The following is a 27,993-nucleotide window of genomic DNA, read 5'->3' as shown; positions in this document are numbered from 1 at the left end:
TGTGCAGCAAGCCTTCACTTGAAATCAGGGGCCAGCCTAGAGGAATAGGGGTGTGCTCAGGACTACAAATCTTAAGTTCTTTCCTGAATTTGACTTGATCATTTGGTTTCAGGTGTTGTCTTGTGTTTCTCTGCAGTGTGTCCTTTGAGACTCTTCCTCCTTTTCATTTAAGATCAATAACTTAGTTTGCCTTAGATGAGTTTAAAAGAAATCCTAAAAAGCCTGAAAAGTAAGCTGTTTCCTCTCATGAAATGCACCTCAGTCTACAGATATTTCTTAAGCAGTATGATAACTGCTAAGAACAGATTAGCTTTCAACAAATCTGATGAATATATAGCTAGGCTTTGTTATTTCATTTTCACCTTTTTTGGTTCTAAAGCAAGTGGGTTGAGTGTATGAGGAAGGAAAATCTCCTGGATTTTCCCCGGCTGGCTCTGGAATAGGCACCAAGCACATAAACTTGATTTAAAAGTATTTTAGAACCAACTTTCAAGCAGTATTCCTATCTTAAGATGCCTAGTTGAAGACTGAGTAGGCTGAGTGTGGTTCAGAGGTCGGTGCCAACACAGAAATATTTTTTTTTGACCATGGGGCACTTTACTCGGCACCTGGCCTGATGGCTGCAGACGGGTCCCACCTATTTCTAAGAGGAAAACAGATCCTAGCCCAGGAATTGGCAGGGCTCATTGAGAGGGCTTTAAACTAGGTAAGAAGGGGGGGACAGGGATGAAATAAGGCTCATTAGAGGTGTACTGGGGGAACAGTGTCAGGGCCAGGGGAGAAGGCAGTGGTCCAGCTGAAGTGCATCTACACCAATGCACACAGCGTGGGCAACAAACAGGAGGAGCTGGAAGCCATCATGCGGCAGGCAGGCTACGACTCGGTTGCCATCACTGAAACGTCTTTAAAAGACATTTAGATATAGAGCTTAGTGATGTGGTACAGGGGAGAACTTGTTAGTATTCGGTCAGAGGTTGGCCTAGGTGATCTTGGAGGTCTCTTCCAACCTACATGATTCAGTGATTCTGAGTGGTTTATTTATTGAATTTTTACCTTTATACTCAGAGTTAGCAGATTTTTCTTGCATTAATTGCTCAAAGAGTTTAGGATTTTTGCTTGCTTTGTCTAGCAGTGTATTTTAAATATTGATACTAAAAATTGATAAACAGAATGTTATTTGAGAAACACAAAAGCAAATTGCTTTATATGTTTTATATATACACATTTTATAATGTAGTATAAACGTTGTCAGCGACTTGGGCATTCTGCTTGAAAAAACTTACAAGTTTATTTACTATGAAAAATATTTTGGGTACTTTCCCTGAGGAAGCTGGTAAACCCTTCTTCTCAGAAGAGTACTAGCTAATGTTCATCATTTATCCAAGCCTGTATGTTGTAGTGTGCCTTGATAGCAGTAATGTCTTGCCATAATATCTGGACCCTCCTGGTCTCAGAAAGGAAAAGAAATGTTACGCACCTGCAGGCGTGGAGCTTCCTTCAGGGTTTCTTGCTTCCTTTCTCTCCCCGTGCCCTCAGGTCCCCCAGGCTGCTGTGATGTTGTCCCTTGTGAGCTTACTCGGAGGCGGCAGTTCAGGAGCTTCTGGCTCAAGCATAACTGAATTCTTTGGACCAACTCCAAAATGACCCCGGTAGACACCATAATCTCTTCCCATTTTAAAGAGCAAGTTGTTCTATAAACAGCAGTGCTAATTAGGCTCAGTCTGTGTCCCAGTTCCCTCCACTCCTTTTCCCCCCGTGTTGTGTCCATCACGCAGGGGCAGTGGGTGCTGGCCAAGTAGCCGCTGCTCACAGGCAGGGTGTGCAACATGGGGGCTCGGCCGCTGTGGGGAGCGTATGCCTGGGTCAGCTATTTTTCTATTAGGAAGCGTGTCAGAACCCTTTTGCCACGTGAAAAGAAGGGATTGTGGAATGGGGTACTCCACCAGGAAAGAAAATATATCTGCTTGGAGGGCAGGGTGGGTGATGGTGAGGTGGTGAGAGGGTGATGGTGAGGTGGTGAGAGGGAAGGGTCCTAGGAAACTGGAGGGGAGAAGGAAGGTTGGTAGGTTTCAACACAACAGAGGCAAGTAGATTTTAGCAGCAGGGGCACTGAAGAAGAAGAAACAGTAAAAACAGAGAAAGTAAAGAAACACTTAGGTGAAGCAATATATCAAAGGAAGAAAGACTGTGGTTAGGAAATTTGAGAGCAAATATGTGGATAAATCAGAAAGACAATCAATTAAGAACAAAACATTCAATGAAGCGGGCAATTTAAGAACAGTTCAATTGGGCAAGACAACCCAGGGAGTACCAATTAAATCAACATGGATTAAATTACTGTAATCTCAGTTGAGAAGATCAAGTATCAGATGGAAGCAGGTCACTTAGGTAAATTGTGGATCCAGTTTGAATGGGCTCTGCAGTATAAGAGAGGATATGAAACTGGAATAGGAGAGGGCATTTTCATGCCACAAGATAGGACATATGGGAATCATTTTTCTCTAGAGATGGCTGTTAAAGCAATGAGATTTGGAAGTGGAGTGATGAAATATGTGGAATACAGCCCACTCACTGCAGCTATCTCTGGTACCTGTCCTACTTCAGAGCCATGGTAGGGAAAATGTCCATATGGTTAGCAATAAGGCAGCAAAACAACATTTGTTGCTCTGTTTTTTTTTTTTTTTTTTTGTTTATTTTTTTCCCCCTCCATTCTGTGTTTGCATGTTGCCTGTTGCCAAGCAGACAATCCACAAACTTGGCATCTAGTGAACTGTATGTATGTTGAGCTTTAGACTACCTGCTGGAACACCAGCAGCTCATGCTTGGGGACGATGAATTGATGGACAATTCTTTGCTTCGTGTATCAAAAACTGGGGATTGTTACTACAGCTTGAGGGTGAGACTTTACAACAGAGGCACTCTTTTTTTCTCTTTGGATGTTATCCTTAGCATTTCTGCTGAACTGACTTCCTACTTGGTGCTCTAGTAGAGTCAAGCACATGGTTGACATTAAATTGATGCCCAGATAGTGTATATTCAGCACTGTGCTGAGCAGATCCAGCTTTTCTAGAACTCCTACAACACCTGCATTTGGATAGTTTTGGCTCCAAACTGTGGGACAGCTCTGGGAAGCAGAGTGTTTTGGAGCAGACATGGAGCTTCCATGCTTTTGGTCATCAAGACCCAGCATATTCTCCACACTGAACTTGCTGGGCAGGAGGCAGAGTGGAAAGCAATGAAATTCTGTGTCTCAAGTCTTGTATGCCTGTGATTTTTGTTCTGAAATGTTTACTTCATCTAGCTTCTGCCCCAAATACAGCAGCTTTCCCATGTCTGTGAAAAGACACTCTTTGGGGCACTGCAAGGCAAACTTGTGAGAAGCTTGCAGCATAAATCGGTCCATAGCTTTGATTACAGCGTGTAGGAGCACAGAAAGGTCTCTAGTAGGACTAGTAGATCAGGTCCATTGAGGTTCCTGTCTCTGTCAAGGGCTTGCACCAAATGTTGCGGAGAAAGTGATGCAACAGATAGGGGTATGTAGTAAAATCTCTCCCCAAAATAATATCTCACGTTCTTAGAGTACTGAGGCTATGAGTAACATAGTTTAATACCTTGTTCAAAATTACTCTCGTCAATGGTAACATTCTTGGTGCCTGCATAAACAGCCAGTCCCTTTTTGAAACATGATTATGCTTTGAAAATTCAGGTGTTCTCAGAGTGCTCAGTGTTCTCTCATCCTTCAATATATGCTTCATTCTTAGACTGGTATTTAATTGCTTTAAAAATGCATTTCCTTTTCTGTTGGTATACACTTTTGTACTAATTTGTTTATTTCTTTGGTTTATTTTTAAATTGTTACATTGCACCATTAAACAAAATGCCAACATACTGTTGAAAATGAAATAGCCCATCTTCAGCCTGGCAGTAAACAGTTTAATCACTGTGGAAATTGAATTACTGCTCTTTAAATTTTTTAATTATTACTTCTGAAATATGATTCTCCTTTCTAAATAACTGCTTGAATTTCTTGATACGAGTAGCATGGACCAACTAAAAGTCATTCCCATGGTTAAATATGACTCTCTGTCCTGTCTTCTAGACTTGAAAAGGTAGGAACTGGACTGCCCCATTGCTGGATGCTCTCAAGCACTTGGTGAATTTTCACCAGGTAGTTTCAGGGCTGGGAGCTCTGAATGTAATGACAAGTTCAGTCAAATGCGTTCCCAGAAAGCAAACGTTACTTCACCTTTTGTGCAGTACACGTCATGTGGGTGTGATTGCCAAAGTTTTCTTACAGCAGTCATGGAGACTAACATTTAGCTGTGTGACAGGACACGTTTCTCATGTTTACTTGGTGGCAGGAAGAAAAGCCACAAAGCCAGCAACCGTGCTGGAGTCTGTTGTCACTTCCTTGTGAAATCAGTCCACAGCTGTCCCAGCAAAGCGGGCAGGAGGGGCTACAGAAAGAGAAGGCACCCCCAAGAAGGGCTACAGCATCTTTGGGCTCCATCTCTGCTGAGAGACCCTCATTCTTGACATGTAGTCACCACAATAGCGATAAATGATGGAGCTATGTCTAGTCCAAACTGATGAGGTCCAGACCAATCAGTACATTACAGTCACAGGATGATTTGGGTGTTTAGGGGCTTCTGGAGGTCTGTAGCCCAACCTCCTGCTCCAAGCAGGGGCAGGATTGTTCCTCATGGTGATTACCTAGTGAAGATAGGGTGATTAGGTGATTACCTGATGAAGGTAGCAAGTTGGAGTAGATACACTGGACCTCAGCTTGCCCCCGAGTTGCTGTTGAGTGGGGCACTGTTTGTTGGAGTTGTGCAGATACCACACAGTTCTCCCCGAGCAGCGCAGCTCCTCTTCCCCTTTGCAGGTCAGTGGGATGTCTAGCCTGAGAGACAGCGTGGCTGTCAGGGTTTCATGTCTAGTTTGTAACTGTGGGTTTATGAATCTCCCTTTTAGCTCTTGTCAATACTTAGTTCCAAGCCTTTTTTTTTTTTTTTTTAATTTAGTTGTCTTTGGATTATGGATACTCTGTGGAAGCCAGTGAGGCTAATTAAATGTAGGATTTCAACAGTCCTTCAAGCAAAAATAGTTTCCTGTGATATGTGTGGCTGTATATGTCAAACACTTCAGGTTTTGCTTTTGTTTAGAGCTTCATGATGTTGCACTATATATAATTCTCAGAGGCATCATAAGGTAGCATGTTTTGCAGCACTGTATTATGCCAGGCAGCTATCTAAGCAGCAACAGTTCACCTATTTACTGCTTGAACTCTAATGCATCCTGTTACCAGGTGTTTGGAAATCTAAGAAAAACAGAAAATTCTTGACCATTAGAGCAGAAAGAGGAGGGAAAGTGAAACCCCAAACTTAAATTCTCTGACAGGAACATTTCCAATAGCTGTAGGAAGCTGTTTCATAGCCCTGGGATCCTAAAGTGTCTCAAAATTGTTGCCTCGCTGGGAGTGCTTGAGCAGAGGAGAAGGGGTTCTATAGCTGGGGGCAGGTCCAGCAGATGGCAGAGGCAGGAGAGGTAGATGGAAAACAAATATCTTGGCAAAATAAGGCAGGAGTCAGAGCATGTAGTAATCTCCATGATTTTGTGTTTGACAGGCTTCTAGGAATTCTTTTCTTGCATGTAGTGTTTAACAAACTTGCTGAAGGCCACCAGATTAAAGGGGTGAAGTTGGATACATTGCTTACATTGCTTTTATTTTATTTATTTATTTATATTGCCAGGACTTCAGGCCTTAAAGAACTCAGTACATAAATCATGTTTATCCCCAGGGAAGCTGTTTGATTGCTCCAGGTAATGGAGTCTGTGCATTCCTGACTTCTTCCCAGCAGCAAGGAGCATACTGCAGCAAACTATTTAGATTAGGATAGACAGGGACATAGTTCTTGTCCCCTCTTCACCTGTTCTTTTTCACTGCCAAGCAACTTCCTGGTTTCTACTGCTACTGCTTCTTCTATGTTTAACCAGTTGTGTCCCCCAAAACACTGAGTATTGTGGTCTGTTGTGCAACCATGTTTGCAGCGAATGCTGCCAAATATGAGTTGTTTAATGGTAATGGCAAAATAAGGTGCAATAAATTGGAAGCTGGAGTTGTAAATGTGGATGACCTTGGTGGCTGAAACTATTTGAATTATGCCAATACTATTTCAGAGCCCTGACAAGATGTAGTGATATGCTTGGGAAATTCTGCGTGCTTTGGAGATGGGACTTTTGGAAACTGTGCTTTCAGTGCTATTTGAATTTTTGTCCTGAAAGGCCAGATTTATGTTGTCTGATTACACTGGCAAATTCTTTATAGCTGGTTTGGGGAAGTGTTCAGGGGAGCCCTGCCAGCTCCTCTTAAAGTCTGGAGTATCTCAGGTGATAAGCCTCTGCATGTCCTTTGAAAGCACCACTTCACTAACAAATGCAGAATATGTGTTTAGAGGACATGCAGAGTGCTTAGGTCCTAGCTAGCAAGTGTGACCTGGGAAATTCTTGATATTTTATTTACTGTGGAATCCAAACATACAGCTGCAGTGGCAAACAGGGAACTGGTGCTGTGATTCCAACCAAAGGGAACTGGCTCAGGATAGGTTGCTAGTGAAAGAGTAGCATGACTCAGAAATGAGGTGTTGTGGATGGGAACTGGGAAAACTTCTGCTGGACTCTTCCATCTCTCCTGGTATAGTCTAGGCTATTTTGCAGTAGCGAGCACTGATGAGAATGGAGGTCTGAGCATGAGTTAAGTGATCACAGGAGATGTTTTAGGTAGAGTTGTCAGTAAGATGTTGTGGGGAAATGGCAGAAGTTTACTTCTGCATTTGTATATAATCCTTTCTAGTAAAGTGCTGAAGGGAGTTAGGTATGATGGCAATTTTTGTTCCTGAGATATGTTCAAAAAAACCCACTTTCCTGTGACTGTGCTCTATTTTAATGATGCATAGTTACCTTTATATATGGCAAATTGAGATTCATCACACTTACTTTAACCATCTGAAAGACAAATTTCTCTGTTAATACTCCTACAATAGCTACCTCCTGCTATAAGTAATAGAGGCACTTGCAAACATGGATAGCTCTCTTTGGCTTTAGGTACCTGTTTGTAGATGATGAGTAAAAGCATCTCAGCTGACCTTCCCTGTAAGACCAGACTGAGAATCTCATTCCAAGTCAGAGTTGATAAGATCCTTTCTCATTTTAGTAAGCCTATGAAATAGGGAATAGCTTGAATTTAAATATGATGGAATTAGATGAGTGTAAGATTTCCTCTAGTGAAGTCAGAAAAAAAGTGGCAAAGATAGAAAGTAGTGGAATTGGAGCTTCTAATGAAAAAAAGTTCTAAACTGAATGTGCCTTTCCTTTATTTGAACCAGTTTTCTACATTTAGCAAAGGATTTGCGTCTATGAAAACTGATTTAATAACACCTAGTGGTCAGGCAAGATTTAAAACAAATTAGCAAAACTGCCTCAGAAATTAAGCTTGTAACAGCAAATAGCAGAAGTGCAAGTTCAAGATACACTTCAGTTAAACTGGCTCTGTTTTAATCTGTGATTATTCTACCTTTCATTTTAATCTGCTAGAAGACATCTGTCACTACACAGAAGGATGGCTGATTTCAGCTCAGTGATCTCTCTGGCTACTTGGCCAGACTGATCATCAGCTGTTTTCAGAAGTGGTGTTGATGGCTGCAGCAGCTCAGGCTGTAAGTGAAGTCCAGTGTCAACGCTTCACAGTGCATTAAGTCTTGGCCTTGATCCAGAATTGGACAATTACAGCTTAACTGGTGTATAATTCTGGGTATACAGGGGCAACAAAGAACACAGTTTTGTTGATGTTGTCCTTTTCAAGATACCTAAAGCAAGGTATTATTTGGAATTTATTTATTTATTTTCATCCAGTAGGAAATGTGACTTACGTGATTGAAATCTCAGCCATACTCCACCCCCTTTCTGAAATGTCTCATTGTCCAATTTTATCCAAATTTGGATAGTAGGTAGTTCCTACAGCTTTCATGAAAAATAGAAGCCAGGTAGAAGAGGGAAATCAAAATCAACATTTTCTGTTTTGTTTGGCTAATCAGCTTGGACTGCTAGGTGGCAGGGTATCAAGAGTGTGCTTCCCAACTGGGCGAATCTTGCTTTGTTTCCTAAACAACTTGAGAGTTACAAGATGTGGGAAGCAGTTTCTGAAAAGTGAGTGGAACAAGTATCTCTTCTAAACTGGACTTCATTCAGCTGTCTATTCACATCTTTGACAGGTTAAAGCTTCCCCCCAAGCATGCAACTTCTTTTTGCCTTTGAAGATACATGTTGCTCTTTCATGTCGGTTCATGTGATACTTCTACATTTTCTTCTCTATCACATGCATAGGCAATGGCTGTCTGGTTACCTGCAGTTTTTGCATCAAAGAGCAATCTGACTGACCAGCGATGAATTTTTTCATTCCCCTTCATATGTATGATCTTGGTTTTGGACATTTCAAGGTATTTAAGTCTGTTTCATGCAGTTAAAATAGGTTTCCCTGGTCCTCCTTTGAAGGTCATGACTTTAACTGATCAAATTAGTAAAATGCTCCCTATGGACTTTCTTGGATTAAAGCACAGAGATGCTTTTGTGAGCAGCATTATGTAATACTTACCAGGCTTTTATCTGGGTTGCAGAAGCAGGTGGAGAAGTCACTGTAGCGTGATAATTGATCTAGGTGGTGTGTATCATTGTTCTAGATACTGCAAGCTCAAATGTAAGATTAGAGTGGCTCAATTTATTTTTAGTGAATCTCCTCCTCCTGGAAGAATACAGTTGCCTTGCATCCTTGCTGGAGCCGAGTACTACTTTGTGCTTGTAGCTGGGCAGAGCAAGCAGCAATTTTGCTGAAAGAAACCTAGAAAGTGGTAAGGCCAATGTGCTTTTACCCCCTGTAGCAGCGCAGTCATGTATTCTAACTTGCTCACTCAGAATTTCTGACAACTGCAAGACAGCAATTCATTAATTTCACCTCATCTCTCAAAGTGGCTCTTCTCACGACAAGTTTATAAGATGTGAGGAAAAAAAAGCATATAAAGCAGTTAATCCATTCCCCCTTCTGCAGTTCAATTTGCCTCTGAACTCTCTCTGACAAAAGTGCCAGTTCATGCACTAATACCATATCATCTTTCTGGCAGTCTGCTGACAGGGCTGTATGAACAGAGATGGACGACCATCACATGATGCTGCTGCCAGATAGCTTTCTTGTGTGAGGTGCTGCAGATGGGAGAAAGACCTCCAGTCCCTCCCTTGTGGCTTGTGATGATTGCAGAAGCCTTGTTAAATTTCCTAGGGCCTGGAGCAGTAGTTCTGGCTTCCTGGCTTGAATTCATCTACCAAATGTAGATGTCTCCGTCCAAGGTAGTCAGTCTCTTTATGGTCATTGGAGAGGAAATCAGTGTGTTTAGCTTGAAATGAATCACATCTTGAAAGGAACTATCTCTGCTGAACATGAAGCCCTAGAGTGACTTGCATAGAAGCATTTACATTTCAAATACTATAAAAGAAGTGAGATGAACCCTGTGTTTTCCTGGGATGGGCACTGAAATGCAGCTGTCATGTTTAGGGGCTGCTGATGGTGGTATTAGCATTGTGGTCTGGTGCAAGGCCCGTGAATACCACTGTCATGTGAGGTCATTTGTCTTGAGCAACCCATGCTTCTGGCCACTGCCCAGAAACAGTCAGCACATGAGCAAATTCATCATTTCTCAAGGAAACGTGGCTGTTAGTCACAGCGCCTAGGCGAGAAGACAAGTCACTGCTGCTGTCTCTCCTGGATGTGGTTGAGATTTCTTTGGGAAGAACACATGCAACTTGGAGGCAGCCTGCGTTCCAGTAGCTGCATAAGTAATAAAGCTGTGTTACAGTACTGCTTTTGCTAATTGCAAGTCAGAACTTGTAATATTGTGATGGTTTCCTTTTATATAGCTCTTTATACATCTGGTATAAAAGTCTTAGAAAAACTTTATCTGAATGAATACCAGAATTCATACATTATATTTCATACGGTATGATTTGTGTTTCCAAGCTCGTAGGTAGTGCTTTGTGCATGGCAGTTTGAAGCCAGTTTACATGAATCAAAATGTAATTCTGTACAATATTTCGGGGAAAAGAAACTAAAAGTTCTGTTTCAATAGCTTTCCAGATCAAATCAGTTTGTAAGTAAAAGAATTGACAGGAGGAAAGGTAAACTTAAATCTTGTTAGATGTTTAGGTAGACCTCTATTCTCTGGGAAATATCCTGACTACTTCTAGTTTGTGAACATCATTCAAAAACCAAGGTAGTCCATGGCAAATTTGGCTTTATCTGAGTATTGTGCAGTTCAGTCCTCTTCTTCACTTGAAATACTAATGAAGATACGGAATACATTGATAGGATGCTATTAAAAGAATCAAGTCTGTTTACAGTAGTAGAAAAATATATCCTTTCAATTACTCTTCTTAAAATGTAGGATTTTGATCAAAGAGAGAATGCATAATCAACTAAAGTGACTACCTTCACAGCTGAGCCACAGTTCAATTTGGATAGAGCAGAGTATAGGCAAGTTTGAGAAAAAGAATAAAAGACTTCAGATCCTTGATGGTTTAAACACTAAATCTATCTTTCTTTGCTTTGTTTGTTTTGGAGCGTAGAGGAAAAATGTTTTCCTTGATACTCTGTACATTTCTTGAAAAAAGAGATCATTTGTTCTAAGTTACATTAAAAAAAAAAAAAAAAAATGGGCAAAACCAATAACAGATTAGGGTGGTATGATGCTAGGTGACAGCTCAGATTTTGCCTTGTGCAAGATGGTTTGCACTGTGCCAGCCTTGTAAGGATACAGGGTAGCCCAATACTCAACATTAAAAGTCAGTTTTACTTTTCTTTTTCAATCTGGAAAGCAGAACCGCTAACTGTACTGTGCAGGTGGCACCAGATGTTTTGTTTAGTGACTTTAAAACAGTGAAAACCCCAAAATACAATACTCTAAAGTTACATAAAATACTTTGTTTCCCTTTTGGGCACCTCAAAAAGACTTGGAAGAAAGTTCTAAAGGAAAAGATACTGATGATGCAGAAAAGATGGAAGTGTTTAATTTCATAATTCCCCCATTCCACTTCCCTATTAATCTGTCTGTTTCAAATTATTCAAATCTTTTGTTATTAAATTTCTCACTTTAACAAGTCACAACTCTACTACTAAACTAATGGATGTAGTTCCCATGAACTGTACTTTTTTCTAAGAAGCACCCATGGTTTCTGCAACCTTTTTCTTTTCATGCAGGTTGCAGGTCTATGCAGTTTAGTACCTGGTTTGCTTCTGCCTGTGATTTTATTGTCTTGATCTCTTTCCTCTCTTGAGGAATGCAGGGAAAATGTTACATGACCATTGTAAAGTCCAGAGAAAAGGAATTGATGCAGGGGGCATTGAAATAGTCTGAAAGTTTCATAACAAGGAAAAATATATCCATAAATATGAGGACAAAAACTGCTGTGATTTCAGTCTTCATAAAAATTTTATACTGTAGAAATCTTGTTTGGGAAGTAGGACATAGAGATAATCTGTTCTGCTCTGTGGTGTCCACTCCTTTTCATATTTCCTTTTCATTGCATGTTGACCTATTCTTCAGGCTTAGGTAACCGGGGACTTTTCAGAAATGAAACTCTACAAAGTGATGCTCTCTTGATTTAGATGTCCTGTGCCTTCAAATGTTTTTGGCAAATATCTTGATTTTAGTTGTAACTTAAACTAGTGTTGCTTCCCCACCCCCAAAATAATAATTTGTTGTGTTTTTATGAATATACAAAGCATTTGCTTTGGCTGTTCTCTTGTTTATTTTGGACTCTTGTCCGTGATGTTCTTTGAAAAGTGATTTTAAGATCATATTCTTGAATTTATTTTTAAATTTTATCTCAGGTGGGATAAACTCTACTATAGAGAGCAGTGGCAGTCTCTCTAGTGGCAAGAGCCAATTTTGTTTTTGATGTGAAGGAGAAAGACCATGTGGCTCTGTGTTGTGTAACTTGACGCGTTGAGTGCACCCGTTATCTGGTGATAACAGAAAGGCGACAGCTTCTTCCTTCCATCTTCCTAATAAATTCATGGCTCTTACTCATGTTCTTACCACAGCTTTCATACAGAGGCAGTTAGATATATGAAACAAGAGCTTCGTGTGTGGGATATCTACCCTGATAAGACAAGACTGTTACATTCCACTCAAAGATTCTTCATACCTGCTGTCTTCTATCCTTCCTAAGGTGCAAGCTAGCATGTTTTGAACACAACAATATTGTAAACCCCATTTAAGCTTTGAAGCTTCAGTGATTTCTTCAAGTTAACCCCTTGTTATAAGTGTTAGGTTGACCTTGTTTGGAAATAAAAATACAGTATGTGACCAAACCCAACTAATGATGTTTTTACAGAATATTTAGAAGCTGAATGCAAAATGCATCCATGAGCTCATGCAGCCACACTGACTGCAAACAAATCCATGATTTTACTGTTACTGAATGGTTTATGTAGCCTTCTGTAGAGTCATAAAATTCTCAGGCTGCCAGCTCAGAGCAAAAACTGGCCAAAACTGTAGCCTTTATGTGACTATACGAGAGGACTCTTTTATGTCTGTAAGCATTAGCCACTGCCTGCTGTTGGAGATGGGATGTGGGGCTAGATTTTTTTATGTTCTTGAATGGCAATGGTCGTTTAATGAATGAATTCAGAATGTGTCCATCTGTTAACTTGCACAGATAGATGCTTGACCCTCCACATTTCTTTTAATCAGTGATCTTCAAGTGAACGTTAAAATTTCCACATGAGAAAAGGAGCAGGGCAGTAGCTGATCCAGGAGGCAGGCCCAGAGATAGACCAGTCTGAGTGACCTCCTAAGCTTCCTAATGTCAAATGTGAAATCTCATTTTTAACAAATCAGAGTGCAGGTTGCAGTTACAGATGGATGCCCTCATCCTGGGAATCATTGGCAGTCACAAGGAGCACTGAATAGTTCATTGGATAAATGTGTTTGGACCTCAGATATGGGATGCATGGGCAATAGCAGGGAAGTCATTTTGTCCCTGTAGTTGTCAGGGGTTGACTACCCTAAAAATATTATTTACAAGGCTTCATATATTTAGAGGTAGATTTTGAAAAACAGAGAGTAGCCACGAGAATGATGGAAGGAGTGAAAAGCTTTGTTCAAAGTTGAGAAATTCAGGAGATTATAGCTTTTCCACTCATCACAGGGGAGGGTGAAATCCTAGAAGTGGAGGGATTTTTTATTAAAAAAAAAAAAAAGAGAGAGAGAAAAGAAACAAAATTGAAGTGACAAAAATTCAAGCTCTGAGCTGGGTATAAAATTGTAAAAAGAAAGATTTTCACTATTTAGCAACAGTTTCACTATTTGTGCTCTCCTCTGCCACCAAAACTTGGAAAAATGCGTGCAAATATTATTCTCATAGAAACATTACTTTGAAGAATTCCTGGTTTAGAGAATATCAGGATTAGATTTTGAGCCTCACAGTGTTGGTGAGACCAGTTCAGTTTAAGAGCTGACAATGATGCTAATCCCTATGGGATTTCTGATGGGGCATTAGTGCCGGGTTCCTTCAGCATGCCTGTGCTGGCAAGTAGGTGCGGATTGAGTTCAGGAGTCTGAGATGCTATCGAGAGAGGTGTCCTCCTGCCTCTGCTGTGGGATGTGTCGATGGAAGCAATTAAACAACTACACTGAAAAGGGGTTGTGCAAACCTTTGCTACAGAACCCAAATGACCACCTGCACGTTGGATGTCAGCAGGGCTGCCAGTCTTTGGCTGTGTGTGAAGGCCCTGTTTTGAGTAAATAGCAGCTGAAACTCCAAGGGCAGATTTTTTTTTTTTCCCTGGGTATACAGATTCATATACTCCCAAAGCAAAACATGGGAAGTTGAGGCAAATGTGAACTGAAATGCGAACAAAAGGATGTTTTGTCAGACCAAATGCTGCAGTCCTGTGCTGTCATCTCATGGCTCTGTTTTCCAGTCACCAGATGTAGGCTTGTACTATACCAGTTAAATCCCAGCAGCTGAGCAAAATCTGACTAAAGCAGTTGGTTTGACCTGTTATTTGTATCTCAAAGCAGAACCTGAACCTCAGTCATAAATTTTTGCCTTTGCACTGGTGCACTGCTCTGCACACCTGGCTGGGGACCTGTGTGTGGTTCAGCAAGTGTGTGGGGAGGATTTGCTGTAAAAGTGCTGTCACCCTGGGGCAGAAAAAGGGGTATTGGTAGTGTCAACAATCAGGGCACCTGTAGGCTGTAATAATCTTTGTCCCTTCTTCTTTCCCCTGTATGCCATGCTGTGCTGTGTCACCTTTGCCCATTGCTCTATTTAAGATCAGGCCTAAGCCCTTAACTTTAGGCCTGTCAAAGAGCTGGAGAGGTTATAGTGTTGTGCTGGGTGTACAGGAGCTGCTCCACATGTGGAGAATCACAGAATGGTTTTGGTTTGGAAGGGACCTAAAAAGTCATCTGATTCCACTCCCCTTCCCCCCTTCATCATGGGCAAGGGCACCTCCAACCAGACCAGGTTGCCCAAAGCCCCATCTTACCTGGCCTTAAACACTTCCTGGGATGGGGCATCCACAGCTTCTCTAGGCAACCTGTTCCAGTGCATCGCCACCCTCTGAGTGAATTTCTTCTTTATATCTAATCTAAATCTACCCTCTTCTAGTTTAAAGCCATTCCCCTTTGTCTTATCCCTATACTCCCTGATGAAGAGTCCCTCTCCAGCTTTCCTGTGGAAGGCCTCAGTAAGGTCTCCCTGAAGCCTTCTCTTCTCCAGGTTGAACAACCCCAACTCCCTCAGACTATTCTCACAGGAGAGATGCTTCAGCCCCTTAATCATCTGTACTGGGTCTGGCTGGAATGTTAACTTTCCCGGCAGCAGCCCATACAGTGCCGTACTCTGTACTTGTAGCTGGAACAGCAGTGTTATCACACCAGTGTTGTGTCTACTGCTGAGCAGCAGTGGCACAGCATTGAGCCTTTCTCTAACCCTCCTAGGGGGTGGGCAAAAAAGTGAGGAGAGAAACATCACTAGGGCAGCTGAGCTAAACCAATCAAAGGGATATTCCATACCATGTGGTGTCACACTCAGCAATAAAAGGTGGAAACAGGAAGAAGAGGGGAGGGGTGGGCTCTCATTGAGAAGACGTCGGTCCTCCTCTCGAACACCGGCTGTGTGCATTGAGGCCTTGCTTCAAGGACGTGGTCAATCATCGCTCATTTGTGGGAAGTAGAGAGTAATTTCTTTCCTCTGCACTTCCATATAGCTTTCATTTATTTTGTTTGTTTGTTTTCCTCCCTTTTTTCCCCTTTCCTTTTATTTCCCCTTAGTTAAATTGTTTAGTTCATGGTAGTCTTTATTTAATTATTATAATTATTTCCCTTTAATGAAATTATCCTTATCTCAACCCGTGAGTTGTTCTTTGCTTTACTTCTCCCCCTCCTCATCTAAAGGAGGGGGAGTGAGAGAGCGGTTGTGGGGTTTAGCTGCCCAGCACGGTAAAACCACCACAGTCCTTTTTGGCGCCCATTTGGGGCTCGAAGGGTTGAGATAACAATAGAATTGATTAAACGCATACAACTAACACGCTTGCTAGTAACCATGTTTCTTGCCCTGTTAATAATAATGGCTTTGTTCATATGTCATGCAATTCGTGTCATATTCTCCTTTCTCCTCTATATCCGATCCGACAAAGTGCTACAATCTGTGTTCACTTTTTTTAATTCGTTGTGCTGCCAAGCACTGACCTTGGTTTTACTCTGGAATTCAGGCTCTGCACTGTTATCATTTGGGTCCCATGGAAACTATCTTTCAGAGAATATTCAGAACTACACTGCCTTCCTTTTCTCATCTGGACACCAGTTTATTAATAATATCAGGAATGGTACCTTTCCCTTCTTTCACAGTGGGCTAATTACAACAGTTTGGGAGTATTTTGAAGATCCATCTGTAACCCATGTATTGCTATTTCTAATTCTGAATAACAGGTTTCATTTTCTCTCTAAGATTAGTCGATTGTTTAGAAAACTTATTTGGGAATCTGTCCCGAAACAGTCTTGTGGTGAGTGGCACGGTGTGTGGGATGATGTTAGCAGATACCTGTCACGAGTGTCTCCTCCAATAGTTTTGAACTTCACCCCTGAGCAAGTGCTAAATCCTAAAAACTTGGTAGAATGTTTGAGAGTTGTATGTCCTGACCCTGATAATGCCGGAGAACAACAGCTTGCAGCATTGTGCTGGGTCCTGGCTTATTCCTATCAAACACTGTTTAACATCATCCAGCAACTTGAAGAGAGGGAGGAAGTCTCTGAATCTGATGACCAAGTAACACATGCTGTGGCTGACCCAGAGGACCAACCAACTATGGTATCAGTCGCCCCCATAGTCAAGTCAAAACAATGGAAACGGAGGTCAGCTCGTTTAGTAAGGGAAGAAGGCTCTCCTAAGAAGGAGGGAGAAGGGGAATTGGCAGGCACCTCTAAAGCAGAGCCATCACAAAAACAGCAGGAAGATGAGACGGAAATCATAAAGGAATCAGAAATCACTCGATCCATATCCCTGAGTGAGATGCAAGAAATATGAAAGGATTATGGTCGACGCCCAGGTGAACACATCCTCATTTGGCTGCTCCGATGCTGGGATGCTGGGGCCAATAGCATACAATTAGAAGGCAATGAAGCCAAGCAGCTAGGATCCCTCTCTAGAGAAAGGGTAATCGACAAAGTCATCGGGAGAGGAGCACAGGCCCTCAGCCTCTGGAGACGACTCCTGGCAGCTATCAAAGAAAGATATCCCCATAAGGAAGATATTGTATATCACATAGGCAAGTGGACCACTGTGGAGAAAGGTCTCCAGCATCTGCGGGAATTAGCTGTGCGGGAGATGATTTATAGTGATTTGGACAATGCCCAGACACCTCAAGACCCCGATGAAGTCCAGTGCACAACATCCATGTGGCGTAAATTTGTGCGGAGTGCACCATCAGCACATGCCAGTACCCTGGCAGCAATTCGCTGGGACGAGGGGATGGGACCAACAATGTATGATGTCTCCTGCCAGCTTCAACAATATGAAGACAATGTCTCTGCTCCGCTACAGTCCTGTGTCTCAGCTGTGGAGAAACTGTCTAAAGGACTTGACAAGCTCGTGGAGAAAGTATATTCCCCCTCATCTAGACAGAGTGATACTTCAGCCACTAAGAATCAGCATTCGCCTGCTTAAGAGAGAGAGTACCCAAGACGTACACCACGTGGCACCTTGTGGTTTTATCTGCGTGACCATGGGGAAGATATGAGGAAATGAGATGGTGTACCTACTTCAACCCTAGCTGCTCGGGTACGTGAACTGAAAGGAAATACAGCAGCAAGAAGAGGGGCTCCTAAAAGAAATGCTGCTCCGGTTTCTATTGGGCAGTACCCCAGAGGCAGTAGAAGAGCTGATGTTATTCTTGACCATGATGAAGGGACCTCTACCTCTCATTTGCAAGAATTAAGTGGCAGACACTCCAGCTAGGACTAGAGGGGCCCTGCCTCTGGCCAGGTAGAGGAGAGGGATAACCGGATTTATTGGACTGTGTGGATCTGATGGCCTGGCACATCAGAACCACAAGAATACAAAGCTTTAGTGGACACTGGCGCACAATGCACCTTAATGCCATCAGGCTACCAAGGGACAGAACTCACCTGTATCTCTGGAGTGACAGGGGGATCCCAACAACTATCTGTACTGGAAGCTGAAATGAGTCTAACTGGGAATGAGTGGCAAAAGCATCCCATCGTGACTGGCCCAGAGGCTCCGTGTATCCTTGGCATAGACTATCTCAAGAGAGGGTACTTCAAGGATCCAAAAGGATACCGGTGGGCTTTTGGCATAGCTGCTTTGAGCACAGAGAAGATTAGGCAGCTGTCTACCCTGCCTGGCCTTTCAGAAGACCCTTCTGTTGTAGGATTGCTGAAGGTTGAAGAACAACAGGTACCAATTGCTACTACAACGGTGCACCGACGGCAATATCGCACCAACCGAGACTCCCTGATTCCCATCCATGAGTTGGTTCACCGACTGGAGAGTCAGGGAGTAATCAGCAAGACTCGCTCACCCTTTAATAGTCCTATATGGCCAGTACGAAAGTCTAATGGTGAGTGGAGGCTAACAGTGGACTATCGAGGCCTGAATGAAGTCACGCCACCACTGAGTGCTGCAGTGCCGGACATGCTAGAACTTCAGTACGAACTAGAGTCAAAGGCAGCCAAGTGGTATGCCACAATTGATATTGCTAATGCATTTTTCTCCATCCCTTTGGCAGCAGCATGCAGGCCGCAGTTTGCCTTCACTTGGAGGGGCATCCAATACACCTGGAATCGGCTGCCCCAGGGGTGGAAACACAGCCCTACCATTTGCCATGGACTGATCCAGTCTGCACTGGAGCAAGGGGGAGCTCCTGAGCACCTTCAGTACATTGATGACATCCTCGTGTGGGGCAACACAGCAGAAGAAGTTTTTGAGAAAGGGAAGAAAATAATCCAAATTCTCCTGAAAGCTGGTTTTGCCATTAAAAAGAGCAAGGTCAAGGGGACTACACAGGAAATCCAGTTCTTGGGGGTAAAATGGCAGGATGGACGTCGCCATATTCCAATGGATCTGATCAATAAAATAACAGCAATGTCTCCGCCAACTAGCAAAAAGGAAACGCAAGCTTTCCTAGGCCTCGTGGGATTCTGGAGAATGCATGTGCCAGGCTATAGTCAGCTTGTGAGTCCTCTATATCGAGTGACTCGAAAGAGAAACTATTCTGAGTGGGGCCCTGAGCAACAACAGGCATTTGAACAAATCAAACAAGAAATAGCTCGTGCAGTAGCCCTTGGGCCTGTCCATACTGGACCAGCTGTGCAAAATATACTGTACACTGCAGCTGGGGAGCATGGGCTCACCTGGAGCCTTTGGCAGAAAACCCCAGAAGAAACTCGAGGTCGACCTCTGGGCTTCTGGAGTCGGGGCTATCGAGGATCAGAAGCCAATTACACCCCAACTGAAAAAGAAATACTCACAGCATATGAGGGTGTTTGAGCTGCTTCAGAAGTTGTGGGTACAGAGGCACAGCTCCTCTTGGCACCGCAGCTACCTGTGTTACACTGGATGTTCAAAGAGAAAATTCCCACTACACACCATGCAACTGATGCTACATGGAGTAAGTGGATAGCGTTAATTACACAGCGGGCTCGAATGGGAAAACCCAATCGCCCAGGAATCCTGGAAGAGATTATGGACTGGTCGGAAGGCAGAGATTTCGGAGTGCCAACAGAAGAGGTAACCCGTGCTGAAGAGGCACCACCATACAATGAGTTGCCAGAAGACAGAAAGCAGTATGCGTTGTTTACTGACGGATCCTGCCGTGTGATAGGGAGCCATCGGAAATGGAAAGCTGCTGTGTGGAATCCCATACGACGAGTTGTGGAAGCCATGGAAGGGGAAGGTGAGTCGAGTCAGTATGCAGAAGTAAAAGCTATACAACTAGCCCTAGATATCGCCGAAAGAGAAAATTGGCCAGTATTGTATCTTTATACTGACTCATGGATGGTGGCAAATGCTCTGTGGGGGTGGCTGCAGCAATGGAAAGAGAGCAACTGGCAGCGCAGAGGTAAGCCTATCTGGGCTGCTACCCTGTGGCAAGATATTGCTGCCCGGGTAGAAAACCTGGATGTTAAAGTACGTCATGTAGATGCCCACATGCCCAAGAGTCGCACTACTGAAGAACATCAGAACAACAAAGAAGTGGATCGAGCTTCGAAAATTGAAGTGGCTCAGGTGGACCTAGACTGGGAACGTAAGGGTGAGCTGTTTGTAGCTCGATGGGCCCATGAAACATCAGGACATCTAGGGAGGGATGCCACTTACAGATGGGCTCGTGATCGAGGGGTGGACTTGACCATTGAGGCCATCACACAGGTTACTCATGAGTGTGAGACCTGTGCTGCAATCAAGAAAGCCATGAAGGTAAAATCTCCCTGGAACAGGGGGAGATGGTTAGGGTTTCAATATGGTGAGGCCTGGCAAATTGACTATATCGGACCACTCCCAAAAACTCGCCAAGGCAAACGGTACATACTCACCATGGTAGAAGCAACTACTGGGTGGCTGGAAACATACCCTGTAAACCATGCCACAGCCCAAAACACTATCTTAGGCCTGGAAAGACAAGTATTGTGGCGTCATGGTACACCAGAGAGAATTGAGTCTGACAATGGGAGTCATTTCCGAAACAATCTTGTTACCTCCTGGGCAAAGAGGCATGGTATTGAGTGGGTGTACCACATCCCTTACCACCCACAAGCCTCTGGGAAGGTTGAGAGGTACAATGGACTGTTAAAGACTATGTTACGAGTATTAGGTGCTGGGACGTGGAAACAATGGGACACAAATCTACCAGAAGCCACTTGGCTAGTTAACAACAGGGGGTCTGACAGCCGTGCTGGTCCTGCCGAAACAAAACCCCTACACACTGTGAAAGGAGCTAAGGTTCCCGTAGTGCATATAGGAAGGTGGATGGGGAAGGCAGTGTGGGTTGCTCCTGCCTCGGGAAAAGGCAAACCCACTCGTGGGATTGTCTTCGCCCAAGGACCAGTGTATACCTGGTGGGTCATGCAAAAGAATGGGGATATCAAGTGTGTGCCTCAAGGAGATTTGACATTGAGAGAAAACTAATCTATAATCTAAGTTATATGTTGTAGGAAGATGCTGTAGGATCAACGACAGGTCAACTTTGCAAGGAGCCGGGCAGTGCAACAAGGACTTGAGCTAAGCTGGTGCTGGTGTCCAGACATCCAACTCCGCCTGCCTTGAGTGGCCACTTTGGCAGATGAAGACCTAATCATCAACAGTTCTTATGAACATTTTCCAAGAAAGACCTATGGAATGAAAAGATACACCTGCCTATTAATCCTGTCCTGTTAAATCCTTGTCCTGTTAAAGGACAAGGGATAATGATGAGAATGCTTGTATGCTAAAGTATGGGGATCTGAGTGTGACACAAATGTTATGGAATAAGGGGTGGAGGTTGTACTGGGTCTGGCTGGAATGTTAACTTTCCTGGCAGCAGCCCATACAGTGCCGTACTCTGTACTTGTAGCTGGAACAGCAGTGTTATCACACCAGTGTTGTGTCTACTGCTGAGCAGCAGTGGCACAGCACTGAGCCTTTCTCTAACCCTCCTAGGGGGTGGGCAAAAAAGTGAGGAGAGAAACATCACTAGGGCAGCTGAGCTAAACCAATCAAAGGGATATTCCATACCATGTGGTGTCACACTCAGCAATAAAAGGTGGAAACAGGAAGAAGAGGGGAGGGGTGGGCTCTCATTGAGAAGACGTCGGTCCTCCTCTCGAACACCGGCTGTGTGCATTGAGGCCTTGCTTCAAGGACGTGGTCAATCATCGCTCATTTGTGGGAAGTAGAGAGTAATTTCTTTCCTCTGCACTTCCATATAGCTTTCATTTATTTTGTTTGTTTGTTTTCCTCCCTTTTTTCCCCTTTCCTTTTTATTTCCCCTTAGTTAAATTGTTTAGTTCATGGTAGTCTTTATTTAATTATTATAATTATTTCCCTTTAATGAAATTATCCTTATCTCAACCCGTGAGTTGTTCTTTGCTTTACTTCTCCCCCTCCTCATCTAAAGGAGGGGGAGTGAGAGAGCGGTTGTGGGGTTTAGCTGCCCAGCACGGTAAAACCACCACATCATCTTTGTGGCCCTCCTCTGGACTTGTAATAGTACTTCCATGTCCTTCTTGTTCTGGGGCCCCAGAGCTGAACACAGTGCCCCAGGTGGGGTCTCATGAGAGCAGAGCAGAGGGGGAGAATCACCTCCCTTGCTCTTCTGGCTGTGCTGCCTTTGATGCAGTCCAGGACATGGTTGGCTTTCTGAGCTGCAAGCGCACATTGATGGATCATGCTGAGCTTCTCGTCAACCAGCACTCCCAGGCCCTTCTCCTCAGGGCTGCTCTCAGTCCATTCTTTTCCCAGCCTGTATTTGTCGTTGGATTGCCCTGGCCCAGATACAAGACCTTACACTTGTCCTTGTTGAACTTCATGAAGTTCACACAAGCCCATCTCTCAGGCCTGCCCAGGTCCCTCTGGATAGCATCCCTTCCTTCCAGCCTGTCAACCACACCACGCAGCTTGGTGTTATCAGCAGACTGGCTGAGGGTGTGCTCAATCCCAGGGTCCATGTCACTGACAAAGATGTTAAACAGTGCCAGTCCCAGTACTGACCCCGGAGGAACGACACTTGTTACTGATCTCCACCTGGACATTCAGCCATTGACTACAACACTTTTTGAAGAAGTTGCGATAGCGAAAGGTTACTTCCTGTTTGACAGCCTCTGGTTTAGAATTGCACATTTCCACTATTAGATACTATCTTTGTCAGTCTGAAGATGTTTGGTATGCTTGATGTAGCCACTCAGTCATTTTTCACTGGGACCAGTGTGAAATCAGGGTAAGATTTAGCATTAAGTGGCTGCAAACTGAAACCAAACTGAGAAGTTTGTTAGCTTAAGTTCAAGAATTAATAGTCTAGTATTTTTACCTAAGATCTTTCACTGACGGTGCATTTGAATTTTGGTTTAGGTTTTCCAAGGTTGTCTGGCTTCCTCTCTCCTTTTAGGTGGAAAAGGGTGCATCTATATTAGCCCTTTGGTGAGAAGTAGGCTTTTCAGGCACGTTTCCTGATTGTCTCTGTTTACCATGCTTTGGTTAGGCACGATATGCCACAGCCACTCACAGGCTCTTTGTGGAAGCAGACCAGAACAGGTCTGCAGCAAATCCCATGAAAATCATATAATGTGGGTGTAGGATCCTTGGCACCAACTATTTCACTCTGCTTCTTTCAGTGTGCAATGTCTGCTGATTTAACCTCAGCAAAGTGTACCGGATGTGGCTAACATCTCAGAAGTGCTGTTCAGTTCCCACCTTGAGCAGAGGTTGCTGCTTGAGTTGATGTGCAATCACTTAAGTGCTAATAGTGCCTTGCAGTTAATGACCTGCTTGGTGCCCAATTCAGCCTGATGTCTTGGATGCCTGAAGTGAGATTCACATAGTAACTTTTATCCTGCTTCTCTCACAAGTGGGATTTGTCCCTAAGTGCTCTCAGGTCTGAGCGTGCAAAGTGCCTTTTAAATACCAGTATTCAGGTCATTTAATTCCTCTCATATGCAGGCCTCCTCTGAACTGGAGATAACTTTGAGTCAAAGTACATAATTTATGTCCTGCTAATGAATCAGTGCTTGCAGTGAATTGAAATCCTTGACTAAAATCTGCTACAATTTTGCAAATTCTACTGTAACACTTTAGCTGAATCAAGTTCATCAAAATTTGTCCAGACTCCTTCAACCTGAAATTGCCCCACTTCAGTTCCCCTTTGAATACCTTTTTCCTTCTTAATGTGTATGTTTATGGAACATCTCTCACTTTATAATTTTTGGATTTGGATCAGAAAGAGAGACTGAATAATGTGAGACAGTTATAATCATTCTTTTGTGATAGAAAGCATGTGTGTTCACAAGATTTTTTGTGCTAATACATGCAGGTGCATAATACTTGAACTAGTGACCTGCCTATCTCTGGCCTTTGGGGAGACACCTACTGCTTTTTCATAATAGATTTATTAATGAAGAATGAACTGGAAGAATGCATTTTTAGGGAGAGGGAAGAGTATATATATATCTCTAGTCAGATGATTAGGGAAAAAAAAACACAAACACATACAGAGAGCTGTTCCTTAGCTTATCCATTTACCCTGGTTAAGGAAAGATCCATTAATATCCATTAATATAGAACATTCCCTAGTTACTTTTCTACTGGGTTATCGATTATTTTTGTTTCTTGTTTAGATCGGATTTTCAATGAAGATATGAGTTGCAGGATTTCAGTTGGAAATTTTAATTTTGCTATGCAGTTGTACTTGGAGGCTCCAGATGATCTTTGATTACTCTATACTTTCTTGAAAAGCTGCAGTAGTAATAGAAACAAACAAACAAAAACAAAAAAAGGGAGTGAAGGGAAGAGAAGCAAAAGTTATTTTCTTTCCTAAAGCTTCAAACTAGAGTTTGTTGAAAGCCAGACAAATCTCTGTGCTCAAATTTATTTGGAAAAATACTCCATGCCTGATTTAAGCTGCTTTGCAAAGATTATATGGCAAGCGATTTGAAATTGCCTTCAGTTTGATTTCTGTGTTTCGGTAATGCAGGAGGATGATGGGAAGCCTCTCTGGTTGCAGGTTGTCCTGGTGGTTTTTCTGGGAATTGGGATTGCCATTCTGGCTAAAGCTCTGCTCTGCTCAGAGGGAAACAAGACAGCTCTTCAAGGGGTGGTCTAAGGGTAAACAGCTCCAGAAACTGTGTAGTCTATCAGTAACTTAAGGTCATCATTTAAAGTTGACTTGCCCACTATTGATTTACAAAGATGGAGGAATTCAGGTGCAAATATAGGGCAAACACATGGAAATGAGTCTGCTCATAGCCCTATGAGCAGAGGACGCTCTGCAGGCATGTGCCTCGTACCCTTGGTAGATAAGGTGTGGGTATTTGACAGTGTGTTGCCCTGAAAGGGACAATATATTGAAATTTTGAGCCACAAAGCACCGTGGCATAAGGTTCTGATTGAGTCTTTGTAAAAAGCTTTTGATTCTTTGGCTAATTGTGGGGATGCAGGGGCTGATTGGGCTGTTAAAGGGTAAGAGCTTCCTTGCAGCTATTCCTAGAAACTGGCTGCTGACTTACAGCAGAATGTGGCCCTTTGGTGATGGCGGGGATAGAGCTGCTGTGGAAGATAACCAAAGCAAATCACTAAACTTCACAAGAGGGAAAAGCTAATGAGTGGTACTAATTCCTATAGATTGCTGCTTGTCATGCAACATTTTCAAGCTGTTTCCTGTCCTGCAAATATCAGAATGAGTATGCTCTATGGCTTTCACCACATTTTCAGTTGAAATATGTATGTAAAATAGTATTCACATAGTTGCAGAAAAGTATTAATTTATGGCAAAATCTGTTTTTGACAGGAAAAATACTGATCATTTCCATATCACTTTATAGAGGAGAAAAAAAATAGTAACAGTAAGACTTTGAGAAAAAGCTGGAAAAAAACACGTATTTGTGTGAATGACTTTTTCATTTTGAGTAAAATCTCCTCTTTTGCAAAGGAGGAAAGTTATACAAAACATTTAAGTAGTCACTAATAACAGATATTTTTCTTCTGCCTACCATTTGCAGCTCTTATACAGCCACTAGAAATGGCTTCAGTCTTGTTAGGATTCACTTTAAAATAAACAGTAAATTAATATTTCTTATTAATATAATAACAAACACCAATACATTAAAATACTCTATTGACATAATTGTGCAATGTATGGTTTCACATTGTATCTATTATATATAAAAACTAATATGAGCTTCATCCTTCCTTTAAAGAGCTACCCACATGCTGGCTTTGGGATATTCTTGCTCTGCAAATGTCTAGAGTTTTTCACCATTCTGTATTTCAGGATAATAATTGCTGAGCTTGCAGCAATTTTTACAGAATTTTTGCTAAATACAACCTCATCAGCTCTTAAATTGCTACTCAAGCTCAGTAATAGCTATTTAGGGAAGTGTAAGTGTAAGAGGATGAGAAAAGGAGAAGTGTGTATATATATATGTGTGTGTGTGTGTGTCTGAGTATATATATATATATGTATCAAACTGAGATGACTCAAGTTGGACTTGAATCAGGCACTCCAGGCAGACTCTAATACTGCTGTGAAAGTTGCACAAGGATATTTAATAACAGGAAAGAGATGCCAAATTTTTCCATCCTCAAGTTTATGTAACTGCAGGGTTTTATATAAGGCCTACCGTTCATGAGTAAGGCTGGGTTCTGAATTTTCATATAACTCATATTTAACTTTGAAAGGTGCTTCTCTGATTCGTGTGTGTGTTGGAGAATCTAGTTGTTTATTAACTTGAATTGACTGAAAAGGATGGACTTTGTTTTGCTAAATCTTGTTTTTATTTCTGTGCCACTCAAAAGTGAATGGAGGGTTTAATTTTTAACTGGATACTTTTAAGATTTTCTAGAAAAAAAAAAAAGATTGTTGGCCCTTCTTTAAGTAAAAATTAAAAATTAAAAAATGAGGAAGTTGCTAAATTCTAGATTCTGGTTTCTGAATTCTCTGTTAGCATCTGTTAACTGATGTGCAATGTCACCCATGGCACATCACATTGCTGTGAAAATGAAAGGTTTGCTCTGTAGCACCCAGGAACTGCAGGCTCTTAGATGCCTGAGTCATCACATAAATATGGGCTTTAGATATGGATCTGCTAGAGCTCTAACTCATTTCTTTCTCTTTTATTTTATTTTATTTTATTTTATTTTATTTTATTTTATTTTATTTTATTTTATTTTATTTTATTTTATTTTATTTTATTTTATTTTTTTATTTTTATGTTTCTAGGAAATTGCTGGAAGACTGCTGTGATCCTGGGCAGCTCTTTGTGATGACAAAGCTGAACTCCCCCATGGGAAAGAACCTCTGGTTTGATGGGGAATTTTTGTATTCTTTCACCATTGACAATACAACTTACTCTCTCTTCCCACAGGTTGGTAGTTTTCTTTTCTTCTCACTTTAAGTATTAATATACTAAATGGTAATGTGGTACAAATAAGTTACCTAAATATTCATCAAGAAATAGGCTGTATCTTCATTTGTCAATTCAAAACAGATTTTTTACTTCTGTGCTCTGAAAATTGCAAAATAGCTGCAATATTTCCCTGTCCACTTTCCAGATGTATAAATATATATATGAGTGATGAAATAGGCCCACCAGTCTTGATTTTCAAAATTATAAGTTCTGGCTATTTTTAGAGTGTGATTTCTGGTTTTCTGGCAGTGATTATGCTCATGGACTGTGGTTTCAAAAAACGAGAGCCAGAAACTTCCTTCAGTTCAACAAGGACTGCAGGTCTTGCATAACCACATGTCCCAAGAAGCTGTCACTGTAAATACAACATCAAATCTGGCAAGATTGACTCTGATACTGTGTGAGCTGTGTGTGTGCTGTATGAGACAGGGCTGTGAGGTTCATGGAGGTGCATCCTGAGGAAAATTTCCTACCATAATATTTAAATATCTGCTAGTGTCATTGGCATATGCCTTTTTTTTAAAAAAAAAAAAAACCTTTTAAAGGGCAGCTTCTGGCCTGTGTTTGGATCCAAGTTCAAACTGGATCAGTTTCATTGATGTTAGTGGATTTGCTGCCACATAGTATGGCTGAATTTGCCTGGCTTAAATTAGAATCACAGAATCATAGGATATCCTGAGTTGGAAGGGACCCACAAGGATCATCAAGTCCAGCTCCTAAAAGGAGTCTCCAAAAGGAAAAGGTTTGTAGAGAACTAGATTTTCATCTTGATTGCCGTGATGCTGATTATCTGGAATAATTCCTTCTACCTTTCCAATTCTTATGTAGGATTGCTTCCCTTTTTGATCAGCCTGATAGGGTGTGAAGGTGGTTTGTGTGAAGTTGTCCGAGTTAACTCCAAATAAATGAATTTTGTTGATGGCAAGCAATGTAAGCACAGTAACAGAAGCAGACAATATTATTTAGTTGATTCTTGTTGCATTATGAATACTAGAAATAGTTTGTTGTTTTTCAGCAAAAGTGTTTTGAGTTAGGTGCATTCTTATTGAGTGCTGAGAATTTGTAATATTGATCTAAGCTGCTTGTATTTTTAATATATGAACTGATGTTAAATGAGTTTATGAGTTTATGACTTTTGAACGTGGAAGGAGAGAAGTTTTATGTTGCTATAGGTTTAAAGAAAGCCAACCATCTGAACATGTTCATTGATTTACATGTTACTTCAATTTCTTAGATTAAAGGTATAGGTATTTTTTAAGCCTCACAGTCAATG

The 27,993-nt window shown here is 42.1% G+C and overlaps 1 protein-coding gene across 1 annotated transcript in view; it reads left to right on the top strand.

The window, feature by feature from the left end:
• Positions 1 to 27,993, top strand: part of ST8SIA1 (ST8 alpha-N-acetyl-neuraminide alpha-2,8-sialyltransferase 1) — a 134,965-nt gene that overhangs the window by 10,527 nt on the left and 96,445 nt on the right. Inside the window, exon 2 of the mRNA XM_032208180.1 lies at positions 26,534 to 26,678. Within this exon, the coding sequence (XP_032064071.1) occupies positions 26,534 to 26,678 (145 nt within the window). The remainder of the gene's footprint in view (positions 1 to 26,533; positions 26,679 to 27,993) is intronic.

This window comes from Aythya fuligula, chromosome 1 (assembly GCF_009819795.1).
Source record: "Aythya fuligula isolate bAytFul2 chromosome 1, bAytFul2.pri, whole genome shotgun sequence".
NCBI lineage: Eukaryota > Metazoa > Chordata > Aves > Anseriformes > Anatidae > Aythya > Aythya fuligula.
Note: the sequence above shows the minus strand (reverse complement) of the source record. Positions and strands in the feature narration are given on the sequence as shown.